At 38.9% G+C, this 22,500-nt stretch overlaps 1 protein-coding gene across 1 annotated transcript in view; it reads right to left on the minus strand.

Moving 5' to 3' along the window:
- Positions 1-15: 15 nt before the first annotated feature.
- Positions 16-22,500, minus strand: part of LOC138024354 (oxysterol-binding protein-related protein 9-like) — a 129,430-nt gene continuing 106,945 nt past the window's right edge. The window contains exons 10-25 of the mRNA XM_068871523.1: positions 21,819-21,871; positions 21,410-21,451; positions 21,247-21,323; positions 19,289-19,374; positions 18,862-18,943; positions 14,243-14,335; positions 10,257-10,341; positions 9,482-9,592; positions 8,019-8,082; positions 7,624-7,720; positions 7,490-7,533; positions 6,617-6,698; positions 6,029-6,120; positions 5,673-5,742; positions 3,526-3,591; positions 16-2,446 (exon numbers count right to left, since the gene is read on the minus strand). Of these exons, the coding sequence (XP_068727624.1) occupies positions 2,360-2,446; positions 3,526-3,591; positions 5,673-5,742; positions 6,029-6,120; positions 6,617-6,698; positions 7,490-7,533; positions 7,624-7,720; positions 8,019-8,082; positions 9,482-9,592; positions 10,257-10,341; positions 14,243-14,335; positions 18,862-18,943; positions 19,289-19,374; positions 21,247-21,323; positions 21,410-21,451; positions 21,819-21,871 (1,231 nt within the window). The 3' untranslated portion in view covers positions 16-2,359. The remainder of the gene's footprint in view (positions 2,447-3,525; positions 3,592-5,672; positions 5,743-6,028; positions 6,121-6,616; positions 6,699-7,489; positions 7,534-7,623; positions 7,721-8,018; positions 8,083-9,481; positions 9,593-10,256; positions 10,342-14,242; positions 14,336-18,861; positions 18,944-19,288; positions 19,375-21,246; positions 21,324-21,409; positions 21,452-21,818; positions 21,872-22,500) is intronic.

Genomic DNA, 22,500 nt, shown 5'->3' on the forward strand with positions numbered 1-22,500 from the left:
AACTACATCACAGACTAAACGAAAATATCCCCATTTTAATTCGTATATCCGTTACTCTTACAAAAACGCCGTTTAATATAAGATTCGTTCATTACGGAAAACGTTTTCCTGATATTCTTTGATATAGCAGCCAGAGAAAATTAAGTCTAAATTACTCGCAAAGTGGATACAATTAAACTAAATAAATGATATTAATTTAAAAAAAAATCCTTTAATATTTCAAAAGAGTAATCTTAGCTTTCATGTATTAATGTGTTTAGTTTTTTCATTGGCACGATCCTCTCTAGTTTTCATTAACTTGTGAATTCAGACTCTCTGCTCTGAAGATAAAATCCGTGAGATCAATATGTTCCCAATTTGCCAGGGAAAGAACTCACTTTAATGTCTGTGAAAAACAATGAAGGATTACCCGTGCGAAGTTAGACACTACTAAAACCGTTTTACGTACATATCGAATGCCGTTTTCCGTATGTTGACGTTCCGAGTATAAACTATTTCAAACTGTACCTAAAATTCTACTTGCCGACTATAATTCTTCTTGCCTTCTTTAGCGCAAACAAAAGTGGGTCTCAAATATATGTCGCAAAGTGACCATTTACTTGACCAATTATAGCGGACAATGCGGAAGAAATGAAAAAATTAACTCAAAGCGACGCAAAATTATGTAGAGGCAGCCAAGCAAGAAAAAACACATGGAAGTTACCATTGCTTTTTATATTAACGTGACATTTTGTGCAATTGAAAATAATGTAAGTACAAAACTAAGCAACGGTGAACAATTGGAGCGGATTTTCATTTCACTGTCGTAAAACCAAAACGCACTATTTATCACTTTCATAGTCTTAACAGGCCACTGCGAAGAATTAACCTACCAAATTTAAAGAAATTACATTAACTTGCCATAAAGTCGCACGCGCAAACAAATACAGCAAATTTTTAAAGCTAATCATAGCTTGGCAATCACCACTGCAACACACAATTGACCCCGCTCTTTTTACGACACTCAGAAGACAACCATTCTATTCACTATACGCAATCTGGGATGCTGCGTTCTTCAACAACGTACTGGCTAGTAATAAATAGTGAATGGCGAAAAGGCCCTCACAAGGGCGTTTTAAACCTGATACGTCTGATTCATTTTGCATCTCATATAGTTATCCTTATTCGTATTTTGTCGAATCGTAAATAACTCTGCGCTTACTTTTCTGAAAGACTACAGTTTCTATTTAAGCTAAATTCTATTTTCTCATGGTTGTTTACACCTTGGAAAAAAAAAAGAACCATGTCAACGCGAAACCCTCCTTAGAGAAAGTCAACTAAAACTATTGTTTCAATTTACTCTTAAAACTCACTAGCACCGTAAACGATAATAAATAAAATGTAACAATTTTTTGATTTATGCAAAAAGCTTGCAACAAAGTTAAGTGTTGGAGCGCAAAAAAGCTTGCCACAAGGTTAAGTGTTGGAGCGCATATCGTATAATCATCGCAATGAATGTTGGGAAAAAACTCACAATAAAACAAATTTTTTCTCGTCACTTAATCATAGTTGTTATATAGTCCTAACGGTTTTTCAAATATTTTGTAACTGACAATGATGTTTGTAACATCGAAACATGTCTTCGAAATTAAAAAATGTCGTAACTTTCTTAAAGAAAACAAATTTTGGAATACAAATAATGAAGTTCCCACGGATACCAGGTGTGGCGTGCGTTTGTGAACCTAACAATAGGGAGCTAAAGAAACATGTTTTTTTTAGCCACGTCCGTTGACTGGAACAAAATGGTTTCGTTTACATCTGCTGCAAATGTCTTGCCGTCCGTGAAGACAAGTCACGGACTTGAAAACCAAAAGCTTGCCATACATGGTAACTCACGGCGAACATGAAATTGAGTATCTGTAGCCGTATCTGTAACTTTTTCCCGTAAAATTCTCCCCTTTGCACGAGTCTGTTTTCTCAGACGAGGTATATTTTCAGACCTAGAAAGTGTATTTTTGTCAGGAATAAAATGTACAACTTGACAACAAATTGTTAGCTGTGTACGATGAGAGTTTGTTTACATGTGCCACGGTTCTTTGACTGAGTCGAAAGGCTTCAAGTAAACCACGAGCTTTGGCCTTACACATTCATTTGCTAATTTTCTTTAGGGTTAAACCACCCTAGAGATTCACAGAGTTCGGAGAAAAGTTCCTGCTGTAGTTGCTATACGTATTTTCCTTCAGTAAAATAAGTATTTCTTCCCCTGATATAACTTTTTCTCTAAGCACTGTTAAAAGAAATAAACTATTTCAAGGAAGCTTGCTTAGCGAGAATCGTGAATATCAGCTTAAATTTTACACGAGAAATTAACATAAGGGACTCATTTGTTCTTTCTTGGGTTCTGACTGGCGTTCCTCTTTACCAGTGGTTTGTCGTAAACCCAGTTCTCCCCAACTTCATGGAACAACTAAAGAAACAAGAACAAATAAGCAAAAGTTTCACCCTGTAAGAGACTCAATCACGCTGTACACCATTTGACTCAGAAGATAAGTGACACTGCTGTTATCTCGGATCGCCCTTTCTTTTGGCAATACTCGACACTTTGGATGACACTGGCTGTCCTTATAATATTTTCGTGCGTCCATTCAACTATTTTTAAGGATTAAAAAACATCCCTTCCCATCCCCCCTTCCCCCCCCCCCCCAAAAAAAAAAAAGGAAAAAAAAAAAAAAAAAAAGAAGAAGGAAAAACAGTGAGGAGAGTTGGATGGGTACTGCACAGTAGCTCTTACCCTAACTGGCCTTGTAAGGTCTGATAAGTAAAACGAAAACTGAACCGCCGACAATACGAAGATCGCAAAACAGCGGAAGGGTACTTAAGTTCAAATCACATATTATTAAATCCCTGATTTACGTTCGCTTCGCTTTGCAGACAGGGTCAACACAATTCTAGTCACAATCTTTGTGACCCCGCAGATCAAACCACAACAGCGGAAGTCCGTGCCCTCTCTCGTCGCAAATTGTGCCGGAGGGTTCTGTTACGCCCCACGTGAACTTGGAGTGTAACACGGGGACTTGTAACCCTTATCTGAGAAAACTTGAAAGTCTAACCGTTTACAAAGGAAGCACTTCCTCGTCAGCAAGGTAATCCGCACGGTATTCCAGTTGACCGAGTCGGAAAATACCATAATACTCTTTGTTTCTCCCCCCAAATGTTTCCTGTTTCTCTTGGGACTTACAATGATCCCAAGAGAAAACAAAAACAATGCTTATTCAAAATTTGGGGGACAAACAAAGAGTATTAGGGTATTGTCCGTTTCGGTAGATACTCAGCCAATAGCCCTTTTCACGGTTAGTTTTTATCATTTGCATTACAATGTAATCTAAAGTAGATGCGAGGCAATTTCGGGTTAAAACTACAAAATAGCCCGAAATTGTGTCACATCCATGCTATATTATATTGTAATACAAATGAGAAAAACTAACCGTGAAAAGGGCTATTAAGCCAACCGGTCAGCGGTCTGCTGTTAGAACAGCCTGAACTCACCTTGGTTTCCCAGGTAACTCCCTTCTCCTTTCTCTCTCTGGCTTCCGCTCGCTGACGTTCTTCTAACTAAAGAGACAAGAAGATCTTTTAGAACTTATAACCGCGCTTTAAAAATCTATCTGTTTTCTTACCACTATAGTCGCAATGTAGTGCACATTCCAAAACAGTCCTTGTTGATTCACTGATGACTATAGACACAAAATCACCTGATCAACCTGTAGCACAACAACTGACAACGACTGCACACGATCTTATTGATTGCAGCATCATTTATAGCCGTTGTGAAAACTCCGATTGCACCATCAGTCGTAGTCGTTGTGAAATCTCCGATGACGCAATGGTCTTAATCTGGACCTTTCTTCGGATATGTATGGTTATGAACCATACGACAATAACACTATTAACAGCTTACAGCTTTCTTTCTTAAAAATCACGATTAAATTTAATTGGTTTTTTACATGAGTAAGACGCTAGCAAAGTAGTCACACGAGTGACATAATTCAAGAATTACGTTATCCACGGCTATCTTTAGCACGGTGGTTATTTCCCTACCAATGAAAGTTGCAACGTCGACACATTCCATGAATGACGTAATGGCTTTTTATGTATTCAATACTCGCTTCTAATCAAGCGCTTCAATAACACAAAAAGGTAATATATTTTGTACCAAATAAAGAGTGGAATATTGATAAAAGTTTAAGTACATTAACGTTTTAACAGCTTTTGGCGAATAAACATCATAAGTTGCGTGATTCGACGACCCACTGACTATATGAATGAAGGGGGTAGTTTCTAAAGAAACTGTGGTGCTGCGTCGGTGGGGAAGTAGTATACAAAAATTTTGGTTTTATCAACAGAGTTGATAATGTAAATTGGCCACCGTACAGAGATTCTAAAAGCTGACGTTTCGAGCGTTAGCCCTTGGATTCGCTCTGACGAAGGGCTAACGCTCGAAACGTCAGCTTTTAGAATTTCTGTACGGTGGCCAATTTACATTATCAACTCCGTTGAAAAAACCAAATTTTTGTACACTGACTATATGGCCGAGTGGAAGTTTGGTTCAGCTCACCGACAAAACGAAAAAAAAAAATAAACAACGTGCAGAGCAAGAACCGCGCTCGGCCCATGCCGCGCGGTTAAAAAACCTTTAATTTGCCACTTCTTTTTTCTTTTTTTGTTCTTTCCGCCCTTCCACACTCACGTCAACGATCATGTAACATTCCCTGCAGCCCCCATTCCTAGGGTAATCTTAACCATTACAATTTTCTCAAATTTGATTGGTGCATTAACTGCTTTATTTTTCACTAACTATTGTGTAAGGTTGTAAGTGGACACTGTCATAGGACAGTTGGCTGTAGTCGGACAGTTACATCAGCCAATCATGTTAAGTGCACTCAGCTTAATACACCAATCACAAAATTTATCACAATAACCATAGCAACAACCACTTACCCTACCAAACTGGGGATTTTCAAAAATGGACAAATTTGTAACATTAGACAGTGAAAAAGGAATGCATTTGTCTTCTCGGAAATTCTGATTATGATTGATTGGTAACAGGACTTCCTGTTGTCCAATTCAGTCCGCAATCATACTCGCGATTAAACAAATCGAACTCCCGCTACTCGGTCGTCAGAATTTGTTAATCACTAGTATGATTACAGATCGAATTGGACTCCACGCATTCCTCTTACCATTAATAATTAAGTGGAGTGCACACATATCAAACGTGGAATGCAACAGGGGGTTTTAGTCGTGTTTAGGTCGAATTCATTTGAGTCTACAGTAGAAAGCGATAAAAACAAATATGTATCAGAGATGGATTTTTGAAAAGATGGCGACCCAGAGACGAACCAGTGTTTATAAGATCAGCTAGATATATGTACAACAGAATGTGTATGTAGTATATGGTGTACATTACTTCACGCCTAACAGTAACTTTAAATATTAACTTTTATGTATCAAACACAGAACGCAGAAACTCTAATTGCAGGACACAGGAGAGAACATCCACGTCCTCGAAAACCCTGAAACGTTACGCTATGAAGTAACTTGCCACCTTCATATAGGTACAGCCTACTGATCGTCAAATCGAAGTATAGGAATAACTTCATAAAAGATTTAAGCAAAATTTGTCATTTAAGTACCTTGTGTTTAAATGCCGTTGCAGATTCGACGTCGTCCTCTTTTAAGCTTTCTGTGACATTTTCCCACAGTCTGCAAATTGGAAGAAAATGACAACAAGGGGGAATTACTTTTGAATTTCCAAGGAAACCACGAGTGTGGGGAATTTTCTTTCAATTTCGATTTTGAAAGGCTTTGAAGGAGAAGGTTTTCACTGTTCCTAGAGATATAAACCGAGGCGCAACATGGCCGCCCAAAAATCCCTGAGAGGGAGGGGTAGCAAAGTGTTCACATTACCGCTAGAACAAACCAACCCACCCATCCACGCTAAATTTCTTTTACTCTAGAGAACCGACCCTTAACCTAAAATTTAACTCACCGTCGTGACTCATTTTCTTCTTGTTTGGAAATCTTTTTCACTGTCTTCATTACCGCAGGCATTGTGAGTGTGTCAATAAAAAGCTCAGGTTCCTAAAAGAATGGAAAATGATATACGAATACCTTACTGATTGAATTCAGTAATCTAGCGTTATGGCAGTTTGATGGTATTTACCCCACATGTCAGTGTCACCGTTTATCTGGCAGCTTCTGTAAGTACCGGAGAAGAAATTACGTAAAACAAAAGACAGAAAACAAAACAACTCCAAATAAAGATTAATCCCAAGGAACCAAAAACACAATGCTTTCCGGTACCTGCAGAAAGAGCCGTTCATTTCTAAACGCTTGAAATTGTTTTGCATCAAAAGAAAATGATAGGTAATCAAGTTCTTAAAGTGCGAGCGCACACAATTTATATTTTTTCTGGTTTTGTTTTAGGTAAAAGTATTACAAAAATATAAACCAGGACTTTGAAACTTTTGCACATTTGAGGAGTCAGGTCAACCAAGAGGCCCTGTGACGTCACCTGCTGTGTAACTCACAATAATTTGCACAAAATCCCGCAATGAATGCAGAAAGAGACATTTACCTCTTTGTCTGCGAATTTGGCAAACATCTGCCCGTTCCACTCTCCTACGACAGTTAAAAATGACTTTGTGTCGTCTGGGGACCTACACGTGAACACCAAGTAAAAAACAGCCATATTTCAAGCACCAGGGGCCGGTTCCTGAAAGGTGTAATAACTCTATTCCAGGGATAAATCTGCCGGAATAAGGCACATTTATCCCTGGAATAGAGTTGTTACACCTTTCAGGAACCGGACCCAGGTTTATAAGAATTAAGAATTTTCGCTCTGGGCTACCGGACGCCACAAAGTTCTGAGCAGCTTTTCTTCGAATGTCCATTGCTTTGGTTCAGTTGCACATTGCATTACGATCACTGTCATTGCCCAACACGTTCCGAACAATTTTGTTTACCAATCAGAAACTGGCCCCAAAACCAATTGTCATTTGCTTCCACATGCTTTTCCGCGGCCGTTAACGTCGGCAGCATAAAATTTGTATAGGAACTCGTATGAACTAGCTTGTGCATTTCGTGATTTATTTATTAGCACGAGTGATATTTTGAAATGGCTCGTGCAATTTTGAGAACATTCAAAACATGGCGAGTGATCATAAATCACGAAATGCACAAGCAAGTTCATACGGTTTTTCATTTATTATACACTTAACAAGAAGCATTATTTCTGTAGAGCACTCTATAACCAATCTATGCATTCGTCATTGACCAATCAGAAACGCGATAATCGCTTGAGTATATAATAAGATTGCATGGTTTATTTCAATGTTCAACTCATCCGTGATTAGATGGGGTAACAAATTTGGCGACGCCTGGTTACGCGCTTGCACTGCTTTCACTCTGCAGTTAGGAAAGAAAGCGAGTCAACTGTAAAAACACTCACACTATCTCGCAGGAAATCCGATGCTTCTTCCCACCGTAAAAGGGCTGAAAATAAACAAAAAGTAGAAAATAAAGATACCCACGTTACGATGCACCTTAATGCTAACGTTTTGGGACAAAAAAACGTTTTCGCACCCGACAATGGAACTGTATAGTTGCTTGATATCCAGTCTTTGCACAAGTGATGTTTGTTTTACCACCAATTTCTACCCAAGGAACTGTCAAAATAGACCTGCAACAAAGAAATTTCAAAGAGGAAAATCACCAGTTTCGCACATTTGCAAAGAACAAAACTGTTGGGAGACAAATCTGGAAGTTGGTGCAGACAATCGAGTTCCACATCTGTGCAACTTGTCTCGCCAGATGATGCTCGTCTCAAGAAATTGCAAAAAAAGTTTTTTCTTTGTAATATCGATTTTGCCAGTTGCAAATTGTCTCATAAAAGCAAAGTTCTGTGAACCGACATTACATGATGTAACACCGGATTTATGATTTCCTGTAATATCCCTTAAGAAGAATTGAGTGATTACCTGCCGTAACCATTTGGGAATGTCAAAACATAATCCTCGTCATACGGTAATACAGACACACAACCTGCAACATAAAAATGATGGTTAAATAAAATTGAGGGAGATATCCGTTATTTAAGATGGGTTAATGGAGGAAGCATAGTTTTTAACTGCTTAACCCACTGACACGTCAAATGCCCCCAGTTGACGAGTAAAATCGCCTGGCATTAGTCTTTTTGACTGCTAAATGAAGGGGACATAGTTCTTGCCTGCTTAATAACACGCAGCCGTTGCTCGTTCCGTTTCGGGGAGTCCGTTCATTTTAACACCCAAGTCTACGGCACGATTTGGATTGACATGGTGGCTCTGTGCAATTGCTTCCGCGAATTGCGGTGGTGTGTGGCAACCTCGTCACCAGGGTCCTCTAACTTGCTCAACCACGACGTCGACAAGAACGAGAATATCGGAAAACAATGGCTTTAATAAAAAAAGCGAAAAAGGCCCGGCGAGTGGGCTTTATATTTTGGTGTCCTCCACTAAACATCGCCGGTGTCCAAATTTAAGTTCTAAGGAAGTCAGCGTAATACTGCAAGAACGCCATCTGTGCCACTAATTTCTGGACATGGTTTGTATGCATTTTACATGTGGAACAAGTCACAATCGTAGAAAATCACCACAATAATGCGAATACTCGATCGAGTGGATGTAGTCCTTTGCATAAAGTTCCTTATATGCTGACACAAACCGATACAAATTACCCATAATCGGGCATATATGATTCTGCAATCGTGGACAAAACTCGTTAAGAAAACTGTACAAAAACCGACAAAAAGCACTTGTTCACTATTTCTCCCTTGTGAATTGCACAGCAGTTACTTCTCCTCCCCCCTCCATCTATCCAACGTTGATTTGGAAAGTGTTGAATTCCTGGAAACTGTTCGCGAGCCCAGAAAACAACATTAAGACGAGGGAGGGGCGTCAAATTGTTTGCTTACAACTGAAAGCGCTAATTGGTAATCTGGTAATCTAAAGATTTTGTCCACGATTGTGGGGATGAGATCCCCCTCTGAACACCGAATGGATCTTGTCTTTGGTGGTTTCAAAATTCAACTTCAACAAGTGTATTAACTATAAAAAAGCCAGTGGTGTAAATCCTTCCTTTGAGATTTTGAATATTAATTTTTATTCGAATTGTTCTTCGTGCAAAATGAGACCGGTAAACCTCGCTCTAAAGCAACATTTCTTTTGCATACTTTCCCATGCAAATGAGGCTGGTTGGTCATATTAGCGTAAGGACAAAGGAATAATTTGTTGGCCGTCATTTATGAATACGATGAATACGATCTATACGTGGCCCTAAAAGCTCGAAGCTTTCAGCGCTACTGTTTAAAAAACATAGGTTCTTAACTTTTACTAATTTACAATTTTAGGAAGAAAAAAGTAAAGATTTCGGAAAGATGAATACTGAGGACATATTCCTTTACCTTGGCCAATGTTCTCTACTCCAACAGAGAGCCCTAGAAACTTTGACTTGGTCCAAATATGAGCATTGAAAGAAATCTTTTTAGTGAAGCTTTCGGCATAAAATGCGGAAACTACGAAAGGAAACAAAATAATTCAGGTCAATCATCGTATGGCAATTAACGGGAAATACAATCATCTGGACGTAGGCTTACGTGACAACAGAAGTTGAGTGTCTCAATTGAGGGCTGGGAGATTCGGCAAAGGATGGGGAAGGGGAAGACGGTTAGCGGAAGCTCAAAATGACAGACATCGCGAGTTTGCGGGTAGTAATCTGTCAAATGGAGGTTAGCCACCAGTGTTTGCACGAAACTGCTTTTGGAACACCAAAACGAACATGGAGGAAACAATGCAGAAGTAGAGAAGAAAAGCTGGATGTCGTCTTGGGATGAAGACCGGGTTGCAGTGGCCGATAGGGAGACGTGGCGATGGATTGTGGAGGACCTATGTGCCACCTGGTGCGAAAAGCGAGGTGTAGGTGTAAGCCAGCTGCTTTTATGTTCCCAGAAACCAGAGCGGCGGGGATCCATAAATTGTCAATGTAATGCAAATCGGTGTGGCTTGTTACCCGACGGGAACAGTTTTCTTCCCAGTTTTTAACTTACGTACAGAGTTAGGGGGTAAGGATTAAATACAATCAGAGCAAGGTTACAGATATTTAAGCCTTGGCACGAAGCAGCCTCTATACTTAAGAGATAGTGTGCCCAAGAAAAACTGTACTTAACAATTTGTACACACTTGGTGGATGATGTGATACTTGTTCAGCAATAAAAGTAACGTCGTCTTCAGACGCCCAGGGTACCGGACCATCCATTTGACATTTCTGAAAAGGACAAAATGTTTGTTATTTTTTAACCTTTCATTCTTACGTCTTATCATGACCTAGGAAATTTCCGACCAAGTGCAGACAAGTCATTACTTTTAAGTACGTTATTATCCAGATTGTTGACGTTTCGAAATAGAAGGAAAACAGGCTACAGATAGCGTATTCTTTATCCTCCGTAACTTTTCTGGTCTGGCCGAGTTCTCGTTAAAAAGCCACTAAATGCACACAAAAACAACTGTCTATTCTATTCCAAGGAACTGCTTACCAACCACTATCGAAGGGACTTCCAGTTTTTTTCTCTCTTTCAAGAGAAACAAAGAAGACAACCCATGACTAGTTTTGTAAGAAGGAACTCAACATCGACGAGGTCCTTGTCGACGAAGACATGGTGTGAATCTTAAAGTTGCGTTTTTCGGACTTCTTCGCGATTGCTCCAAAGTTATCAACCTCTACAAGTTACCCTATCTACGCGCGAACGTAATTGGTGGAAACGGTTTTCAAAATAAGAGGAAAAAAAGTCCAAATTTGCCACTGTTTGCTCACATGTACCTAAAACGAACAGCGCCAGTGTTTTGCTTATGAGATGCTACTGTTTTGGTGGATTTCTCCTCGCAGTCACCGTCTCCGTCGTAGGTATCAAGTTCCTTCAATGGGTGTTTACATTACACACATGAATTCCCTGTTTCCCTCTAGAGAATCCGTATTTGTTTACATCCTACCACTAGAAAAAGTCATACCGGCGCGCATCTTACCGGTTTAAGTTCACACCGGTTGCTGCACCGGGGAGAGAATTTCATTCCGGTTGGAAATCTAGCAATAGTACCGAGTAAACGAGGAACGACCACTTTTTTCGTATGAAGTGGGGCTCCTGATGGACTGGAACGGGTTACGCATGCGTAATGTTTGCCTTTAATTTTACTCCTTTCTACATGTATATGTAAACATATGAAAGCTTTCAGTCACCACGTAAATGTGTTACGAAATTAAGAGGTTATCCTGGCCACAGTTGTTGAAAGGCCAGATAACTTTATGCGGTGGATATGTTGCTAGCTAACAGTTTCAGTCTGTGCAATGATTTCAATATTTCCCCCTGTACATGTAACCATTAATATGAACACTCAAGGCACGTCAAAGGAAGGCTGTCTCCGAAAACCTTGGACAATGTTTAACGTGAATTATATTTTACATTCTGGATAGCCTGAGTGACCAATCTACTGGATAGAGTTGTACAGCCTTGACACAACTGCGGCCTGGTGTGGAATTCGCGCTGATAAGAAGTTTCTCTTGTAAACACAAAACACCCTCTTAGACTCACGCCTTTTTACTGGGTTGCCAAGATGGCAATCCCAGTCGGAAAATGGGTAATATTTCTCTGTTTTTTGTGTTGTGTACAACACTGAAACCAAATGGAAAATTCTCTGGTAACTTATGGGTTCAACAAAGACAGAGAAGAAATCGAACACCTTACGTGGATCTGTGATCTCTGTCGTCTGGCTATTTGTATATATTTGTACTCAACTCTTCACAGTCTTCCGGTAACAATTGGAAATTTGCACTAATTCTTGTTAACCTTCAATGGCATCGAAAGTCATTGTACCGCGAATGGCGTTTTAGTGCATCTTTAAACAAAATATACCCTCCTGGAGCTCAAGAATGGAATGTCAATTGATGAACAAGACAGGCGGTAGAAAATAAATATCTGAAATCTTCAGTAAAGCGACAAGTAATGGTCTTCAACAACAATTTCATTTTTTTTTCGCTTTTGGATATCAAGTGAGCTTTGTTTCTAATATTTTACTAACTTGGTATTATATACAAGACTGAAATCAAAATGGCAATTTTTTTATGCATTTAACAAACATTGAAGGAATCACAGAGTTTACTGAAGTCACATCTAAGTTGTCTGGCAATTTACATTTATTTTGTACTCAGCTCTGCAAAGGTAAAAAAAAAAATTGGAAATGTGACAGTGAAGAATAATTTGAATGAAAGGTTGTTGTCTCTTTTTACTTCATTATTTACGGTCAAGGGTCTTTCGAAAAGGGTTTGATGTGAACTGTCAGAAATTTATTTCATTGCATATGCTTTGTGACACGGATTGTGTGTCTTGTTTGCACGCACGCAATTGAAATATAGGAAGGGTTTTTTGCCTCTAATAGCAAATACGTTGTTTGTTTCAATAAGTTTTTCGCTGGAAAAGGCTTTTGTGAGATTTCCAGCATATGTGAATTTTATTATGATATGTAATTTTCGAGCTTAACAAATTTGCATACGTGGGTTGAAATGTGATACGGGAGGATTTTTGTGGTAGTGCACTGTAAGCACTGCGTGCATAAGTCACGAAAATAAACTGTGATCTTTGTGTTGAATTCCCACATTTCTTGTAAAACGTTATAACCTTTGAAAGAAAAGAAAACTAACAAAAACAAAAACCCGGTATCTTGCCATCATTTGACACAGCGCCCGCTGAATTCGATGTCACTTTCGATTTTGGGATTTACTTACAATAACAAAACTGGACGTAGCAAAAATGTCCCAAAATGTTTTTTGCTGATGGTAACTTTTTATACTCGCGGTTAAAAATTAATGTTTTTTTCATGTCATAAATGTTGTTGCTGTGATGGGAAAATATTTTATTCTTGATCGATCGTCCTGAAAACTTCCTTCTGCTCTTCCTAAAAACTGTGTATCAATATTTATTTCCTTTTGCATCAAAAAATTTTTTTTTTTCATAAAGCAAGCTAACAAAATCTGTTGTACCTTGCTTAGTTCGCATTTTTGAGCGTTAAAATAGAGTTTTCGGCCCTATGCTTCTGTTACAAAGAAGTCTTTTTTTAGGTCACCCATCCAGGTACTAACTCCACCGGACGGGGGATTAACTTCAGTGAACTTTTGTATTACAAAGCTGTCAACGCTCAAAGTGCATGCTTAAACTTGTGGTGAAAAGAAGTTGTGAGGGAACGTGAAAATGATCAACATGTCAGCCTAGATGCCAATCTTTCTCGATTCCCTTATTTTCATCAATCTTTCTGGTTTAGTACTTTCCTAGTAATCATGGGGGCTATTTACCTAAGACTTCTACTATGGCACTACAATGATATACAATACCAAAACAATATCGTGTACTATTAGAGCTACATATGATGCAAAGACAACTTGAATCTCCTGGAAGACAAAACGCAGCTCAGTTGACAATAATGGAATAAAGCGCTGTGTTACTGCACTACCACAGGTACGCAACGCGTGCCTACTTTTTCTAAAGATGACAGGACTTTTTTCTTTCTGACAAATAATTAATAGGCTGGTAGCCAGTTATTTAACCTCGGAAAAATATCTGTTTCGTCGTATGAACGTGTGCGCCAAAGGGCCTCTGCTGGCACGACTTCTGGGTGACCCCTTAGATGGGCTTAATGATCCCCGACTTGTTAAAATTGACTGGCATGCTGCAGTTCAATACCACCCAATTCAGTCCCTTCTGTTTTTGAGTAACACGTACCACAAGCAACCCAGTGTGCGCTCATGGAGCGTCTAGTTATGAATGAACTACATTAATTGAAATACCACATGCAAAGGGACCACTTTGGAAACTCCTAGATACGAACAAGTTACTTCAGGAGTGACCAATGTGCGATGTGGAGTGTGTAATTAATGTTAACAGAATGAAGACTGGAAATAAAAAGCAATATGAACCAGTGTTCTTGGTTGCACACACAATGACACACAATGTTCGGTCACTGATCCCTTAAATTGTTTTCCATTTTCAGATAGTTAGTTATTACATTGACAGCGTGTCATAGCGACTTTGAATCTTAAGTGTGTGCAAATTTGGCCGCATGTTTATTGAGCATCCAGTCTTCATTTTTCAAAGCATGAACAGAAGCACAGTGCTATTTCTTACGTCTGTTCTTGTAGCTTCACACTCCGGCAACACCCAAAAACAGCGAAAGGTTTCTCCTAAAATAGGATTGTAAGGTTTCTTTGCCACAGAGCCCTAAAAATACAAACAGGCAAGGAACAGACTAGCCAAGATAATTAATAAGGATAAAGAGGTTTAGTTCCTAAAGAAAGTGGGGTGCTATGTCAGAGGGGACATGAAGAAAAGAAAGAAAGAAAGGAATAGCTTAATTAACCAGCTGAGCTGATATGATAAAGTGACGAAGTCGCTCTGACTATGGGATAACGCTCCAAACGTCAGCTTTCGAATTCTTTAGGGTGGTCATTTTACCATATCAAAGACAAAACAGATTTTTGCTTTCCCAGGTTTCTTACCGAAAGTTCACTGGTATACACCTTATTCCAAAATGGCCGCCATTTTAGTATTCCTTTCCTTGATTGCAAATTGGCCATTTTGGGCTAGTTCAAGATCAAATATTCTTTTAAATCTTATGTTTGAAAGCGAGACCAAAGAGCAAATATACAGGGAAACAAAAGAATACTAAAATGGCAGTCATTTTGGAATAAAGTGTATGTAGTGTGGTGAAACTGATATATAGATCTAGCCAAGCCTAAAAGTGGAGCTCCCTGGTTATTTATTCTTACTGCCTGTAGGGTTAATGAAAATAACAGGTTTCGAATTGTCCGCGTTTTGATGCTTCCGGTTGCTGCTTTAATAATTAATTCATTTTCATTGCTTTTTTCTAATAAAAATTCATTGCCTAACTACAATCTTGGACAAAACTTTTGGGAAAAATTCTAGCTTAAGCATCATTTGGCACGCACTCACAAAATATATTGGTCCTTTCCCCCTTACCAATGTTAATAATGTGATGCAAAATACTGTGCAAGCCTTTCGTCCCTTTTTAAAACAACATTGGAATGGGGGAAGGGGGGAAAGTAGGAAGAATTTACTCTTTATCGCACAGACAAATGAGCGTCACATTTTCTCTACGAGTTTTGTCCAAGATTGTAAATATACCAAAATGAGAAAAATTTACAGCAGATTCATTGGCCCAAATAATTCTTTGTACCAAATTTTACAGCATTACATGCTGCTTAATTTGAGCTATTGTCGTTTCCAATTATGGGATCATATATGTAACGAAAGCCAATTTTTTGGGACTTAACAATGGTGAAAAGTGCTTAATCAGTAAGTAGCAAGTGACCAGCATGTTTTTTATCAGCATTATACAGCCATAAAAAAAAGACATATATTGCCTTCTTAGCACGCAATAAGGAAATTTTTAATGCAAAAGATCAAAAGTGCAACGTTTTGAAATCGTCCGTTTATTGAATTAAAAAACGCCTTTTGAGGAAAGTGAGAAACACCCCAGAGGACGTCCAAGTAAGCTGAGTATTCGGCAACAAGGAGTTATCATGCGAAGTTTAAATGCATATGCATCTATGACAGGGTGTATTGACGCGATTGTATTTAAGAAATCAAGGAGCATACCAAATACCAACTGTAAATCATACGTGTTGTGTCCTTGAGAGAAACAGAGAGCTTTTTCAAGTTGGTCACGCAGACATACTTGCGTTACATTGAATGCATGTAACACAATTTAAACAATAAATAACATAATTGTCTCCATTTTTGGTGGAATCACCTTCATTATTTGCAATTTCACAACAGAATGAACCCAAAACGCTGATTTAAGGCAGTTGGCGCAATTAACAGAAGAAAATGTAGTCATTTCAACGGTTAACAACGAATAACGCGCAAGTCTTGGACAAACAGTTTGCATTGGGTCTTCCCTGTTAACCGTTGAAACTCTCTGTTAATCGACGAAAGAACGAACTTCAAACAATATCCGCTCCAACACTTAAATAACGTTTAGATGCTTTAAATAAACTTCTGAAAAAAAAGCTAGTGAGATTTCCCCCTAATTTTAGGAGAACTCATTGCGATTTCGTGTTTATAACATAAAGGCAAAACTTTCTTGTCACTGTCGAGGCAAAACGAAAACCAGTTGGGCAAACGGATTAAAAAAGCACTTGTTCCCTCGCATTTTAGAGCAAAACAAACACACAAATCAACTTTTTCTTTATGTCCAAAATAGTACAGATAATTGTTATTTAATTCCACTTGACAATAAAAAATCGATTTTCATTCCTGAAGAAAGGAAGCAACGATTAAACCACAGTTCAAAAATACGCATCCAATTTAAATAACACTTTCGTAAAAATAACGGTTTAGTGCCCAAGGAAAGAATTTGTGCAGTTAATGTAACATCTTCCACCAAGTATGAGCTATCATGCATAAAAGTTATCGTTGATTGATCGCAAATAATCAGAAACAGTTTACGTTTGTTTCCATATTGTTGTTTCCTCGCTTTTGCGTTGCTACTCGTCGCGAACAACACGTAGCGCAAGAGAATTTTCTATCTCTTGTGTCATGTTTGCGATCATCGACGATTGATCGTCCATTGATCGGAGATGAACGTAAAAGGTGTTTCCATTTACCCAAACTGTTTGCGATCAAGTTATCGGAAGGTGTTTGCAACGCAGTTACGCGCATATGGAAACTAGGCTTTAACAGCAGCCGAGAAGTTCCGCATGACTTCACATTTCGTTTGTAACGGGGGGCAGGGAAACTGTAATCCGCGTTTGCCTCTTCAGTTATTTTTTTTCAACTTATCATTTTTAAGGCAGTAAATGTCATAAAATCCGCTCACAGTTTCTGTTTTAGTTACTTTCTATTCTCTCATTCTGCCCCATTCATACGAAATAATTTTCATTTTTGTTTTCATCCGGAACTCCACTGCCTCAAAATAGTTATTGGCTACTGGAAGCTCAAAATCTACTAGGCTAAACTGAAATTTCACTAACCTGTGGCTAGTTGGCTACCGTTAGTCTCGAGCCGTGATGTAACCTTATCAGAGCTTCTAAAGATGTTGATATTGAACATCCATGTTTGATCAATTGACACCTCTCAAAACAAGGTATCGGCTGACCAGTATCACGTGACTATATCGTGGGCTCAAGGTTAATTAACCCTTTGACGTCCAAACTGGCCGAAACCGGCGAGACTTCGTATTTTACTCTGTCTAAAGGCCAGGCCAAACGCTCGCAACATTTCAACGCAACATCTTGCAACAATGTTGCATGATGTTGCGACACGTGTTGAATGGACTGGCCAAACGCACGCAACATATCGCAACAGGGTGGCCAAACGTAAGCAACATGTTGTGCCCAACAATGTTGCAAGATGTTGCGTTGAAATGTTGCGAGTGTTTGGCCAGGCCTTAACGACAGACGATTTTACTCGTCAATGGGGATCCCCTGGGAATCAATGAGTCAAAGCTCACCGAGGTGAGCTGGGTTTTTTTTTACAAGTTGACCGCTGACCAGGTACTGGTTTTCGATTGGATTGCAGGCTCAACCCAGGTTCACTCACTTTGACATAAGCGAGGCTTTGTGCGCTTCTGTGGCTTGACGCGGCTACACGGCCATACTACTTCAACTATAGTTCTTACACAGTCAACGCTTTTCGTGTTCACGTGGAAAACGGTTTGGAAGAGGTTTTCTTTCTGCATTTTTCGCTGGTTTCAATCCACTTTGACATATGATATCTGTGGTCCACACTGGCGGCTACGCAGTTATTCAAATCAAGCATCGGAGGGATATAAACTCAAAGCTGAGTGTTTATTTTTAATTTGCCTATTATTGCAATTTTTGGTGTTTCTTTAGAAGCTCTGATAAGGTTGCATGATGCCTGGAGGACCTATGACTAGAAGAGAAATGAAAGGAGAGCCAAAGAGAACGACAACGACAAAACAGAATACCAATAGTAGCTCATACTTAGTGGAAGAAGTTACTCCACAAATTCTTTCCTTTGGCACTAAACCGTTTGTTATTTTAAAAAAGTAATCGGCATCTAATTTTAGCGTGATTCCTTTTCGCTTGCTAGTGACAGTTGACTCTGAAATGGCTTTTTTCCTTTTCTATTTGCTCGCTGCGGGTGTGCTTGTCTTCTTTTAAAACTCATGCGGTTCAAGAAAAATTCATTGCCAAACTGGTGAATTCCAAACTAAATTTCACTCGAAAAACTGATATCGTACTCATGGCTTCGTGATTCGTGCAATATCGGTTTTTAGCGTAAAATGTATCGTGGAATTCACAAGTTAGGAAATGATTTAATTATTAAAGCAGCAACCGGAAACATCAAAACGCGGACAATCCGAAACCTTTTATTTTCACTAACCCTACAAGCAGTAAGAATAAATAACCAGGGAGCTCCGCTTTTAGGCTTGGCTAAAACTATATATCACAATTGACAAAATAAGGATACAGATCTGATTTGGCCAAAATGTATCAATCAAATCAATGCAAGCGGCAACACAAATGTTAGCGGTATCCTGCGGATTGGCAATGTACCTTGTGCTGAATTTTTCTTTAACTTGCACTTACTTTTGCCCTTCCCTACAGCCTGCATTACTGCATTATTGTTAATATCATCGTTCATAAAGCTTGTATTCTAGTCCTTTGTCGTCAGACCATGGTAACCTCCCTACTGTAAAAGTGATTGCTGTCAAGTGCGACCTTTAGGGAACCAACCCTGCATTTAATAAACAAACGAACCTTCCGTCCGGCATGGAATGCTGAGAGATACCATCTAACAACTGCTACCATACGATCCTTTGGATTCGAATAATTCACAACACTGCAAACAGAGCAGATACAAATGTCATTTACTTGAGTGATGAGAGTCCATATGACACAATTGCTTAAATTGTCCACAAAGTGCGAGGATCATTTCTCTCTTTCACTAGAGTGCGTGCCAAAGTATATCCTCATGTCATAGGACTCGTTTGAAAGTTTCTTTACCCTGTCATTCTTTTTCTTGCTGTAGCTTGCCTGCTGTCAGAGCAATGACAAGGAATGGAGGGAGGGAGAAGGAGAGGCTACTGAAATCAACACCCTTCAGTCAGTCACGGAAGCACTGTTGCAATGAAAGCCCAAGTGTTCTATTGCAATTAAAACCATACAAATTAAACTTAAAACTTACTCAACAAAAAGATCGGGATGTGCGAAGAAATCAGCGTACATTTCTAACAAGGAACGTCTTTCGAGGATAAAAGTTGGTAGAACAACCTACAGAAAATGCAAAACACTCAAAAGGTACGTACCATCGTGTGGTTCTGAGGCCGGCATTATTTTTAATAAAGTTGGTACCCAATGTACCTAAAAAGAAAGAGTTAGCTCCGCATTCGTGAGCATCTGAGAGGGGACAGGACTTCTCACATTTTCTAACATTTGCAACTCTCTGAGGAATGTCGAAGACTCTGTTCCGAGAACTGCCTCTCCATTTTAGATACGGCACCTACTCGTTTCCAGTTATTTCTCAAAGAGGCAGCTCATATCCGTTGGGAAAATCCCAGTCTAAATAGGCAGCTAAAACGTGCAGAGCTAACTCTAGATATCTTTTTAGCTACATTGATGTTTTCAATGTTAGTTTTCTGCAAGTTTTGGTAATGTTGTTGTAATTTCCTGCCATTAAGCACTTTAGTTGTTTTTCTTTTGATACACTGTTTGCATGCGCATTATTTTATTGTTTGCACTTAGTATTGTTGTAATGTTGGAAATTTAAAATTCTAACGGCAATGTATTAACGAAAGTTAATTCTAACATTGACATAAATTCAAATTCGCACTGTAACGAACACTTATAACTGAAGATGATCTGTTACTGATAAATCACTTCAAGTCGCTATCACCCCAACACACTTTTCCACTTTAATCGTCCCAAATATATTGTGCTGTTTTGAGTACCGGGTTGACGTCACAAGTTACTTTGCAACCCTGTTTTCAAAGTACTCCAGCAAAGCAAAGCAGTCTGAGGCGTCAACCCTGTATTAAACCCACTCCTCTTTCTTGCGAGGTCGCAGATCAAATTACAACCGAAGCGAACCAAAGAATTTGTGTTATACATGTACAGAGAATTTTTGAGTGGAAAAGGTCTTTTTGCGGTGATAGAAACTATCAAAGTGAGTCCAAGCACGGAGTCCTTCTGATGAAAATAATAGTTTTCTTTTCATATCAAATGTCAAATTTCGAAGTTTCAAAGCATCAGTGCACAGCGATTATCTGGTTTATCAAGTATAAATTTTAGAGATAGCTCATTACGTAATGCACTTTCAATATTCAGTACTTTACTCTTGGCCGACTGATTACAAAAAGATAGTCTTGTGCTAATGAGGAAATAAATGCAAACAAGGATTCCTCTTTAGACTTGCTCCAAGTCGTCCTCTCGAAACCCTTCGATTAAGACATCAAAATTGAAGTGAGGTCGCAAAGTTACCGAACGAGCGACCAGCCGTCACTTAGCGGGAAAAAAACATTAAAGGACTTTGAGAAAGACTATCCATTCTTTTGCGCTTGTTCAACCAACAGGGCATACGTAACTTGCAACCTGAGACCACTAACATAATTTTGCACCACGACTTAACGCCTTTGTTGACTTCAAAGTGAATAGACGAGTTCACGCTCTTGAGTGCATTATTGGAAATCAGGGCAAGATGGAGAGAAATTCAAAGGTTTGTGTGGAAGTTCAAAGCGATGATAAGTATTCATGATGTGCAATTTTTCGAAAAAAGAAGATATGCACTCAAAGGTGCGGCAGAATAAAGTTGGAGAGAATAGCTATTGTAGAAATTATTTTATTAAACAAAGTTCCTGCAATACATTTCCTGTAATTCCAAAGGCACAAAATTACAGAGAACGTACACAAATGCATGGAGACAAAAAAGCAATAATTAGGAATTCCAAAGAATAGGTACCAACTCTACTTCATCTCAGTTGTGAACTTGAACTTATTTGTTTGTTTTTAAGTCAAATTGTTTCTTGTCGCACAACTTACAGTCAATTTACTACACTGATCAAAATATAAGAACCATATCAAAATTTTACTTTGTGTCTTACCATGATTATTTATAACCAAGCCAGGTTTTATCAAAAATTGACTTACCTTTGTCAAGTCCATTCCAAGTCGCACTTGTGACAATAAATGGGTTATGAGACTGCTGTGTTTATTGATATCATCAACTAACGCAAAAGAAAGCATAATTATCAACTGCTGCAACAGATCGTGGTAATTTGAATGTACGATGACCTAATAAAATGTAACTTACGATCTCCGCCTGTAGTATCCTCATCTTCAATTTCAAACTCATCTGTGAATCAATTTAGCAACTATTTAACACCACTAGTTTAAAGTAAGTTACCACTCTCGCGTGAGACATGATTCGCATGGCGGAGCTCATTGCGCGCGACATTGAACAATTTGCAAGATCAGTGGCTTGACGCTCCCGCATGATCTGCATTTCCACACAAAGTTATAACAGATATAAATATTACCACACGTTTCAATATAAAATTATGCAAAAAAATAAAAGAAAGCTGGAAAAAAAACAGCAAGTGGTGCAGAGAACTTAGAAAGTCAAGACTTTCACAAAGAGGTCCAATGATGATTTGCATATTGATTGACATGCAACTAAGGCTGAAAGATAACTGCTTGTTTAATAGTAATAAATCACTAACCCGCATCCAACCATTTCTTACACGCTGATAGAGGGTTACTCTTTGGAGGTGAGCTGTGAATAAAAGAAGAGTTTGACTGTACAAGAAATCAGTAAACTTACGATTGGACTATGAATACAGCTTTGAGTATAGCCCACTTTTCAGTTCTAGGCACATGTAATAGACTTGGACGCTGAAATTTTACTTGGTGCACCTGTTGCCTAATGAAACCTCCTAGTTTACCCGCAGCCCAATCTATCATCTACATGTCATAAATGCCAGCCACATTGGTGGAAGGCGAGTGCTCGCACCACTGCGCTAGCCCTACGCTCTACCACTGAGCCATGGGAGACTTGGAAATTGGACAATAAAATAAGGTTCAAGTGACAATTCTCCCGCTGTAACCCTATGACTGAAATTATCCACGTGGTGCAGGATCCTCAAGTCACCATTGAAAACAAATCTTCTCAAAAGCGTACTAATACACTGCATGCTGCTCCAACTTAGTGTATAACCCTAACTACAACCCTTTTTATATATTTTCGTCCATGCATTTAAAGCTCATAATATAGAACAAACTCAGAATTAGCCAGCTCCTAGATGGTTCCATAGCTGAGCTGTTAGAACAGTGTGCAGTGCTACTGCACCACCATGGGTCTCTGTGCAGTTCAGGCCTCAATTTTTTTTCCAGTTTAACATTACT

This window comes from Montipora capricornis, chromosome 11 (assembly GCF_036669925.1).
Source record: "Montipora capricornis isolate CH-2021 chromosome 11, ASM3666992v2, whole genome shotgun sequence".
In the NCBI taxonomy this organism is placed as follows: Eukaryota; Metazoa; Cnidaria; class Anthozoa; order Scleractinia; family Acroporidae; genus Montipora; species Montipora capricornis.